This window comes from Mus caroli, chromosome 4, assembly GCF_900094665.2.
Source record: "Mus caroli chromosome 4, CAROLI_EIJ_v1.1, whole genome shotgun sequence".
NCBI lineage: Eukaryota > Metazoa > Chordata > Mammalia > Rodentia > Muridae > Mus > Mus caroli.
Window position 1 is genome coordinate 144,948,513 of NC_034573.1, and position 10,995 is coordinate 144,959,507.

General features: G+C 53.4%; 1 protein-coding gene across 1 annotated transcript in view; it reads right to left on the reverse strand.

Annotated features, from left to right (window-relative positions):
- Positions 1–1,006, reverse strand: part of LOC110293003 (1-phosphatidylinositol 4,5-bisphosphate phosphodiesterase eta-2) — a 61,845-nt gene extending 60,839 nt beyond the window's left edge. Inside the window, exon 1 of the mRNA XM_029476852.1 lies at positions 704–1,006. Coding sequence (XP_029332712.1) covers positions 704–734 — 31 coding nt within the window. The 5' untranslated portion in view covers positions 735–1,006. The remainder of the gene's footprint in view (positions 1–703) is intronic.
- Between the last annotated feature and the right edge of the window lie 9,989 nt (positions 1,007–10,995).

Here is a 10,995-nt window from a genome sequence, read left to right on the forward strand (position 1 = left end):
GAGGGGAGGGCAGGGGAGGACCAATGAGGGAAGGGGTAGGCCTCCTGTTTCTTTGGCATCCCCCATTTGATAGTTCCATAAGTACCCCATCCCCTACAGGATGTCCCAAAAGGGCTTAGAGGCCCAGGACCCCAGGAATCACCTCACATGGTGGATAGTTGAACTCTTCACCAACAACACCCTGCAGTGCCCGGTGGGTCCCACTTGACCCCACCGTGTCTAAGGCTGGGGGCTGGGCAGGTGCAGCCTAGCCCAGCCCAGGCAGATGTGTGATGTGTTCACTGCGCTGCAGCTGTCCACCCAGCACTTCTGGCCGACTCACGTGGCAGTGGTCCTGCTGCACCACCGAAGTAGGGGCGTCCCCACCCCCACCCCAGCAGGGGTCAGTCTCCACACAGAATTACAGACCCAGGAAGACATCCTGAAACCTGGGGAGGAAAGTTTGCAGGGGGTGGCTCTTGGATCCCTCATCCAGTACCTGAGGCCACCAAGAGAGCCTTGGACCTCTTTGCCTGTCCTGCTGCGATTCCACATGCGCACCCGTGCCCAAACGGCTAAGAGAAGCAGCTGGGCCCCGCATGCGGCTCTGGAACCGCAAGTACCCCCTCCCTAAGCATAGCCCCGACCCGGGCCAGGAGCAGCGGCGCCCCCGCGCGTCTACCCGCCCCAGCCCTGCGTCTGCAGCAACAGGAGCGGCACCTACTGTGCTTCTGCGGGGCGGCTCCCGCGTCCATTGTCTCCGCGTTGACAGCAGCGAGGTGGCCACGAGGGCGCGGACTCGGGTGGTCAGTGGCCTGGCTCTGACTGAGGCTAAGGTTCCGAGGACATCGCTTCCCCAGGGCTGGCGGCCCGCAGCGGACTGTGCGCGCAGCGCGTTCGGCGCTGTGACACTGAGCCCCGTGGAGGCGCCGCGCGAGGAGCGCGCTGTCACTCGTGCCGCCCGCACCACACCCCCTGCCCGCCCCGCGCTGGGAGGGGGCCGGGGGGCCCCCGGCTGCGCTGCGCGTAGAGCGGGGCGCGACGTGGAACCGCGGGCAAGCGCAACGCGCAGAGACTGGGAGCCGAGAGGACAGCGGGGCCAGCACCCGCCCCGCGCCCGCCGCAACCAAAGTACTCTTTCTGCAAAGATGCACCCGCAGCCTCCCCCCTCGCCTCTGCGTGGCCGGAGCCTCGGACCAGGAGGGGGCGGGGCCGAGAGCACTTCCCACATCTCGAAGCTGCTCCACGCAGCCAAAGCAAAGAGCTGAGCAGGAGGTCATTGCTCTCCGCCCCCAGGTGCTTGAAGAGGAGGGTCTAGGTCACCTCTCCCCGGGACCCAGAGATCAGGGAGCACATGCATAGCGCTGAAAGTCCCAAGACCAGGGAGAAAGGGTAATAGCCCAGCCCCAAGAGCTGGATAGGAGTATTCCTTAGCTCCCTTCAGGAGAAGTGTTTCTGGGTCAGAGTGGGATGGGGTTTGGTGCTGCTGTCTTGGAAACCGCCATTCGGGCCTGGAGAGAGGACCAGGGTAGGAGATGCAAGTAAAGTCCTGGCCCCTCTCTGACCAGCCCCTGGCTTCCCACAGAGCCCCTTCTTGCTTTATCAGGTCCCAGAGGGTGTCTACAACAGTAGATCATCTTGGCACCTCCTTGCCAAGTTAGGCTTCTCAGCAGCCCCTAGCTCAGCCCACATCCCACTGTCTGTAAGCAGGCAGGGCTGGAGAGGCAGAGGGGGAAAGGCACACTCCTGTGTAGAGTCCTCAGCCCCCTCCTGGGTATGCTTTGCCTCGGGGCTGAGAAGCAATTTTCTCTTCAGCCCACCTTAACAACTATCACCCAGATAGGGTCCCATTGCGCCAGCCAGCCAGCCACTCCAGCCCCAAACCACTGAGGATCTAAGCTCTTACTCTGTAGTGTGTACAATACTCTGCACTGTGTGCTTCTACACCAAGTGGGTTCCTGGACCCTATGCTTTGTGGTCTGATCTGAGGAGTTCAAAATGGAGTGGGAGATCTCAGCCAGACCAAGAAGGAGGTATAAGCAATGAGGAGACTGGAACCCTGAATCCTACCCAGCAGAAGGAAGACTGAATCTGAGATGAGGCCCCTCTCAGCATACTGGGAGCAGGTTTCTAAGCCAGGATGAAGCATGGTGCCTCATATATGGAAGGGTGTGTCCTTTGAGACCAATGCCCCCTGCTCTTTTTGTCCCAGGGCATGTCTTCTCCACTCAGGGACATTGGTCTAATGACTTAAGGGTTCGTGTCCCAGCTTCTACAGACCCATGAGACCTCAGTACCTCCTCTCCAGCCGTAGTTTCCCCTGACACAGACTCACTAGTCTCTACAGATCCTTGACTCTCCTCAAGCCACCCATTGATTCCTTAGCTCTGCCACAGATCCTGTGACCAAAGCTGACTCATGAGAGATGACACATCCATCACACTTACGGGGCAGCTGAACTTCAAGATGCTCTGCTCTCTGGGCTCTCTTGCACACATCCACACACCATAGCTGTTAAAGCTCTATTAGGCATATCTTCTGGGATAAGCTAGCTAAGGATGCCTGTGCTCAGATTGCCCAGGGTAAGTAGCACCAGGCATTCCTACCACAGCCACAAAACCTTGACATCATCATCATCATCATCATGGAATAGCCGACCAGAGCTATGCTCCAAAAGCCATGGCTTCCTGAGCCATGCTGTGGAGGCAGTTATCAGAACTCCTTCCCAGGGGCCTGTGGTACTAACTCTGTACTTCTCCTCCTGCCATGGCCTCACAGGCACACGTATTCCCTCAGACTTCGCCTGGCTTCCTTTTCTGTAATGCAAGCTCCAGGAACTTCTCTGTATTCCCACTTCCCAGGCCAGAAGCACATCTTCAGCTCCCACCCTGACAGCATGAGCTGTCCAAGGACACCAGGAGAGCATAAGAGATTAACAAAGCAAGCATGAAGAGCTGGACAGAGGGCTCAGTGGGTAAACATTGTGCTGCTCTTGAAAAGGACCTGAGTTCCATTCTCAGACCCACATCAGACAGCTTTGAAATGCCTGTACTGATACCTCCGGGGAATTGTACATCTCCTTCTAGCCCCACAGGTACTTGCACTCACGTGAACACATGCACTACTAAAAATAAAATCTTTAAAGTAAAATAAAGTATGCGTGAGTGAGAAGAAACCAGGGGGTCTTGAAGCTGCAAGGCTACCTGAGTCCCAGCCTCTTGCCCAAGCAGATCCTTGTGGTACGTGCCAGGTGCTAACAAGAGCCAGACATAGGCCAGGATGAGATTCCTGCAGGGACACCACGAGCATTCCATGAGTGCACCTGTGGTGCCAATGTTTCTTGGCTTCTGCAACTTTGTAACAGGGCGCTGGCCAAGTAACCACTGGTGCTGACGTTTATGGCTTCCCTTTGTGCTTTGTGGAGTGTCCCCAGGCACTCCAAGGACTCTTTTCAGTGTGATCGTCCAAAGCACCCCTCTCCAAGCTTAGAGACCCCCAGAGCTGGGTGCAGACCCAGGAAATAGGCAACACATTCCAGACCATGCCCACTTACAGGCCTTCACCAGATAGTGATGGCTTTGTCAGAGGTAGGGAAAGGTCTCTCCTAGACTGAGGCCAGTTGTTAGAAGCAGGATCCCTGGCATGTGCGCGCGCGCGCACGCAGAGTATCACACACACAGAGTATCCCAGGTATATGCACCTCCTGTAATGGTAAGGTGCTCTGCATTCTAGGCTCTCCTGTACACACACATGCACACACAGTATACCAGATACATGCACCTCCTATGACAGTAAGGTACTCTGCATGTAATTCTAGCCAGAGTAAATGGACAGCCTGCCTCCTAGATCACCACTGTCTGAAACCCAAGAGCTTCCCAAGACCCAATGTCCCAGTAAGCCTTCTTGCCTGAGGTCTCTAATATAGCCCTCACTCTCGTCCTCACCAGGTCTCCAAGAGACCCACTGGGCTGTTGGGACACTGAATCTGTCATATACCCTTTCCCTCAAAGCTGTGGAGCCGAGACTTCCTGCTGCCTCCTGTTTCTTATGCCCCTCCTTTCTGCCTCTTTCCCAAACCTTGGGAATCCTTTCTGGTTATTTGTCCTTTCACGATGACCCAGAACATGGCCTTGCCATTACTTTAAGTCACCTTTCCTTGTACAAGCATGAGTTCCTTGTAAGTGGAGAGCCATATACCCATTTTTTTCCCCATATGCACCGAGCAGGCCTAGCTTTGGAGGGCCTTCAGGTACTGTCCCACCTTGGTGGAAAAGAACACACCTAGGCTTGGCCCCACCACCCCTCACCCTGAGACACTCCCCTGCTGACAGTAGGGCCCAGCTCTAGATGAAGACAGATGGCCCAGGGCAGGAGCACAGCTTAGAGACCTTGATTGCAGCCAGCGGTCACCACTGTGGACACATGGGCCCCGCAGGGATGCTCAGAGAGAGGCAGCAAGAGGCGCAGCCGGGGCACCGCGGAGAGAGCAAGCACACGCTCGCCAAATCAATACGTCTAATTGGGTAAATGTGCAATTCTCAACTGGCTAAATTTAGAAAGTGTGTGTTTCGTTCTCTACCAGCATCTGGTCTTAAGACGTCCCGTTCTCAATCAGAAATCAAGATAACGTGCAGAGTCGGCTCTCTGTTCCCCTGGCTTCTGCTTCCCACACACTGAGGTCTGGCACCCAGGAAAGGAAGTCCAGGACTGGCCATCACTGTGGATATGGGAAGGAGACCTGGCCTCTAGTTAAGGGCAAGACCTCCAGACACTTATCTGTGTTGACCTGATGCCAAGGAGGGGTAAGGACACTCTGGGAGGGTCAGAGGTATCTCTATGGGTGCTGCTGGCCCTTCTGCATCTCATTGGTTCCTGACCACAGTTTTCTGTGTGAAGGAAACTGAGGCACCTAGAAAGGAAGTCACCTGGGGACTGGTCCCAAACAGCCCCTTCCTTTGATAGGTCTTCTGGGACATGGCACCTGTGAGCTTGGGCAGGGATTTCTGTGTGCCAGAGTCTTAACCCTTCTGTACCATCCTAGACCCCTGGTCAGGGCATTCCTGGTAACCAGGCCTAAGCAAGGAACAGCCACAGGCCAGAGATGCAGATGGAATACTATGTTGGGTGTCTCCAAGGCAAACCCACTGAGCTCCTCTAACCCCCAGGACCTACAGAGCTGCTTATGAGACAAACACTATCAGGCCCCTCTAGCTCAAGTGGGAGGTAGGAGTGTAGTGGGCAGAGGGAGATGGACTTCTCCCAACCTGCATGATTCTAGGACAATTTGGAGGTGGGGGGAAATAGAGGACTGGGATGCTGTGGCTGATGGTTAGCTACAGTATTCAATACAATATGGACCACCACGCCAGCGGAGGAGAATTATGGATCGTGCTGGGGCTACTCTAGGCCCAGTGTGAGGGTGGGTCTTCAGTTGCCTAAGCCAAGATGTCTAAGAAAGGCCCCTTGCCTGGACACTGGGTAAGGATATCCTGGGCCCTAGCTGGGCCAGGGTGTGCATGGAAGAATCGCTATCCTCCCCTTTCTGCCTTTCCACTATATCCCTCACCCAGAACTTCAAACCTGCATATACCCCTGCTTGCCTAGGTGGAGCTGGGGACAAGAGGGGGCACAAGAGAAGGTCTCACAAGGGCCCTGGGTCCCCCAACCTCACAGAACTGTTTTCAGGAGTCCCCAGTGAGCACAGGGTTGGTAATCAGAACACGATCTCTGTCCCTCTCATCTTACCCCGGGCCAGCTCCAGGTCTACTCTATGCACCTCCATCCCTGCTAGGCCAATCACTCATTCACAGGATCACTCTGCTGTTCTACAGCTGGCCACAAGTATTCTCTGAGCATGCCCAGGGCACCTGGCTGATGCTCACTCTGGGACCCTGCCTAGAAGAGGCCTCTGCCCATTGGTCAGTGTAAGCAAGGATGCAACCAAGTTGTGGCGGTAGATTCTAGAGGATCTGGAGGCCCAGCAGGAGGTTCTTGAGACAGGCAGGGTCTAATTTCTTGGCGCAGAAGCTAGACCAGAGCAGGAGCTGGAAGGAGTCTGGAGAGGCAGGAAGAGGAAGCCAGAGCAGCAAGATCTTTAGCTACCCAGGTGAGGAGATGTTGGCAGGTGAACTCCAGGACGGATGGATGGATGGATGGCCATGCACATGTGTGTGTAACATGTTTCATGTGTGTTCATGTGTAATTTTGTGTGTTTGTCTGAGGGTTGGAGGAGGAAGCAGGCTATATGATCACTAGCCCCCAATTGGCTAGGGAGCATGACCTGAGGGTTGTTCAGATGGGGCAGAAGCCGAAGAGGCAGGAGCTGTGGATTGAGCCTGAGATACAGAGAAGCGCCCCAGGGGTGGGTGGGTACTGTGATGGAAAAGATGCTCAGGATTTAAGGCTCAAAAGCTCTGATGGAGTAGGTGCCGTTGGCTGACAGAAAAGGCTGATGTTGAGCTTGTCATTCAGGTGGAGCCACGGCCACACTCGCTTGGCAATGGGCTGAGAGTGAAGCTGGGCAAGTAGGGAAACACTCAGGGAAGGGACGAACCCGAGTCTCCAAAACAGAATTCCGTGTTTGGAAAAGAAGGAGGCGGCAGCTCAACAGAGCTCAGAACCAGACACAATGGTCCCAGCCACAGCCGGAAACAAAGCAGGACCCATAGACTCCAGAGGTTAAGCTTTCCTCGCCGCCCACATTCCCTGCCTGCTGGGATCTGCTGTTTATGGGCTTAAGAGGCCTATGCTGATACCCATTTAGTATCAACTATGTACCAGACCCACAGAGCCATCTCAGCAGAAAGAGCAAGAGCCCAGCCAAGCTATGTCCTCACTCTTGAGAACAGTAGGCTAGGCAGGACTCCATGCCTCTTTGCTCCTTTCCTGCCCAAAGAGTTACATCTCCCCCACCAGGAACACCCCACAATAACTTCTGGTGGCCGCCTAGGAAAGCCCTCCTCAGAGATCTCTTGGATCCAGACACTAGCTAGACTCGACCACTCTGCCTACACCTCCCTCTAAAGAGACTCCCACCTCCCTCTGAAAGCCAATCCAGTGTCCTGAGTAGACATCAGGAAACTGTGCTGAGAGGAGGATGTCTCTTGCAACCACTCAGCCCAGTGCCCAGAGATGGAAAGACAAGTCAGAACCAGTACTTGGCTACAGATGCCAATCTAGCATGCTGGGCATTCTTCTTCTTCTTCCCAAAGACAAGGCTCAGCCCAGGGACAAGCCCTGGGAAAAAGGAGCAGCCTGTGTCCAGCCATAGGGAGAGACTCTGAAAGTTCAAGTCTCCGGCAGCAAGCTAATACTCAACTCATCTGGTCAGGTATCTCTTCAAGTCCACTCCAGGTTGGAGCCTTGTCAGGATAGGATGCCTTAGGCTTCCTGACATACCTGCTTCTGAGCCTCAGCTCCTTAAATGGCTTGGAGTCTCCTCTGCCAGCCAATCGGCACTCAGCAGCTTCCCCCTGAATCCTAGCCTCTCCTCCTCAGAAGGATCCCACAGCAGCTCCAGGCCCTCCTGCCCAGAATTTCCCCCTCTACCACCCTATCTCACACACACCTCCAACCTCGAGGAGCCCTACGAGCAGCAGCCACTATTGGGCTACTTTCCTTGTCACAGATCTCCCAGAGGAGAGTCCGTGCATCCTACCCACTTCTAGAAAAGGTTCTGGGGCCAGGGAGATGGTTCAGAAGCTAAAGGTATTTGCTGCCAAGCTTGACAGCCTGAGTTCGATTCCTAGGACCTACATGGTGGAAGGAGAGAACCAAGTCCTTGAAGTTGTCCTCTGACCCCCACACCCATGCTACATGTTCACACACACACACACACAGATTAGACAGACAGACAGATGTAATTGTGTGTGTGTGTGTGTGAGAGAGAGAGAGAGAGAAAGAGAGAGAGAGAGAGCACTGTTTCTGCACCAGGCAATGGGCAGCCCACAGGCTCCAGGCTGGGCCAGGCTCCCTCCTAGCTTCATTGGCACTTACACAGGCAGGCCCCTCCCTTGGTTGCTCAGGAAGCTGAAGATAGAAGCTTCAAAGAGCCTGGAGGACATCAAATGCTACCTCACACCCGCAGTCTCCTAGAAATAAAGAGTTTCTGAGCTACACAGCTACACAACCCCACCCCCAACCCCTGCAGCGACATTGGCAGCGGCTTCACTTCAAAACGTGCTAGACACTAGGCGACACCCGCAGCGTCCCACCCATGGGTGCAGGAGGCAGCCCTTAAAACTCAGGGCCCTGGGACTCAGAAGACTGGGGCAGAAGGGTCCAGCCCTCAAGACCTGCTTGGGTTGCAGGGTAGCATTTAAGGGCAGCCTGGGAAACCCAGTGAGACTCTTATCTCACAACAAAAATAATAATAAATTAAATTAAATTAAATTAAATTAAATTTAAAAAAAAGTAGAGCCCGGAGAGGTGGCACAGTGGTTAAGAGCATTGATTGCTCTTCCAAAGGTCCTGAGTTCAAATCCCAGCAACAACATGGTGGCTTACAATCATCCATAATGAGATCTGACGCCCTCTTCTGGAGTGTCTGAAGACAGCTACAGTGTACTTACATATAATAAACAAATAAATCTTTAAAAATAAATAAATAATAGAAAACTTGTCTAGTGACTAATTCAATCTGACACCAAAGACAATCTCTAGTCTACACACACACACACAAATGTACACATGTGCATATGTGCACACACAAACACATACACACAACACAGAAAAACACACAGAATCAGGCTCCAGAAGAAAGCTCCAAGATGGGGGGAAAAATGAAGGATTGTGTCCTGAGGCAGAGTGGGTTCACACTGAAAAACTGCAGTTGGACTGATGTGGGAGAAATAGGCAGCCACAACACTCCACCAGGCCGCAGTCAGAAACCCGCTTGCAAAGACTAAAGGGACATGTGCATGATGGCTGCAGATCTCGCTGGCTTCTCTATAGTTTACATTGCACTTTCCAGAGCAGCTCCTCTGAGTCAGACTTGCTTTCATGGCCAGGAAAAAAAAAGAACCACACACACGAGTGCACAAACACACATACACATGCACAAGCACACACGTGCATGTCACACACATACATGCACACACACACATGCATATACTCACACACACTGCACACATGCACACATTCACACACACATACACACACATGCACATACTCACACACACATGTGCACACTCACACACATGCATGCACACACTCATACCCCCCACATGCATGTGCACACGTGTATACACACACTCACACACATGCACATGAGAGACTGATATAGCAAATGGAAAAGCAGTGTGGGTGGGAAGAAGCCAGGATCTGAGCACCCATTGAAGTGGGAAATCCCCCTGGGGACACATGGTCCTGCCTCTCACTCCCACCCCTTGGGGTACACATCGTGTGTGCAAACACTTATGCTTCTCCCTGACCCAAGCCTCACAGCCCAGGCTCAACCAACAATAGGGAGACAGAGGGATACAGGGATGCATGCTCGAGCTGGCCTGCATCCCCTATGGCCAGGGTCTCATTCCCCCGGCACCTTCCAGTGACAGGATTGAACTGGCAAGCATTCCTGGGACACATACACACATGTCATCTATCTATCCCTGGAGATCGTCCTGACTTCAACCATTTGTAAGCCAGCTCCCTTTCTGAATCAAATGAGCTTTCTCTCCTCAAATGAAGTAGAAACCTAACTGTGTGCACCTGAATTAGCAGTGGACAGACTGTCTCTGTGGGCCCTTCTGCTCCATCAGCACCTGAGCCCATGAACACCTGTGGTCGGGCTCTAGATGGAAGCAGGAGCTCCCTCAACATCACTGCCTTGGTACTGGGGGCCACTCCCTCCCATACCTCAGACCTCAGTGGACCTGTCTACTGAAGAGCTACAAAGCCATGGGCAGGTGAATAACAGACATTTGAGGGCTCCCATTTCAATCTCATCTGCAGTGGGAGAGAAAGGAGATGTTTGCCTGAAGCCCAGAAATAAAGACAGCTGCCACTACAACCTCTATGGTTCCGTCTACAGGACTGCATCTGGCTGGCTGCCAAGACAGTTTCCGAGGCAGGTGATCCAGGAATTCTCTTTCCCTTCTAGGAGTGCCTCCGATGTCTCTCTCACCAACCACCCCCAAGTTCTGATTTTCACACTGACCCTATTGACATGGGAGGAAGAAGAGGTACAGGAAGCAGATGCCCCAGAACTCCTGGCTGGACCCATGCATTGGGTCTCTGGACATGGGGAGCTGGTGCCATACCCCAAAGCCTCTGGCCTGGCTTACAAGCCAGTGGTTCCTGTGCACCCCAACCCCTCAGCCTGTAGATTGGATTGAATTGCTCTAAATGAAACCTGTTACCACGGATACACCAGAAGTGGGATAGGACAGACTGGATGGGAGAAATGTTGACCATGAAGGGCACCCAGTATTGTCCCACTGTTGACACCTCTGAGCTTGGGTCTTACACTGTCCCTGGCCCCAGCTCCAGCATCTTACTGCTTTGTCAGAAAATGAGGTCTAATCCCTGTGGGTTGCAAAAGCTAAGAGGTCAAGATGCTGCAAAGAGTGATAATAGGGACTATGGCTGGCTGGGCTGTCGTGCAAGCTACCTAAGCCAGGACCCAAAACACAATCAGAGCAGACCCCAAGCAGGTGAAGTGCAATTGGTTAACTCTCTCTCTCTCTCTGTGTCTCTCTCTGTGTCTCTCTCTCTGTCTCTCTCTCATACACACATACACACACACACACACACACACACACACACACACACACACACACAGAGGAAGCTGAACTGGCATCAGGTGCTAGCCCAAATAACGGAGACCCACTTTAGTTAAACTAAGAACAAACCACACACACTAATACTCTAAGTACCGTTCACACCCTACCCATTCAGATTGGCAACTTCTCATTGCTCCTCAGGGTTGCTTCAGGAAACCTTTCAAAAAGACCTTCAGGCCATATTGGTGCCCCTGCCTGCAGACTCAGTCTAGATCCAGCCTAGATCCAAGCATGG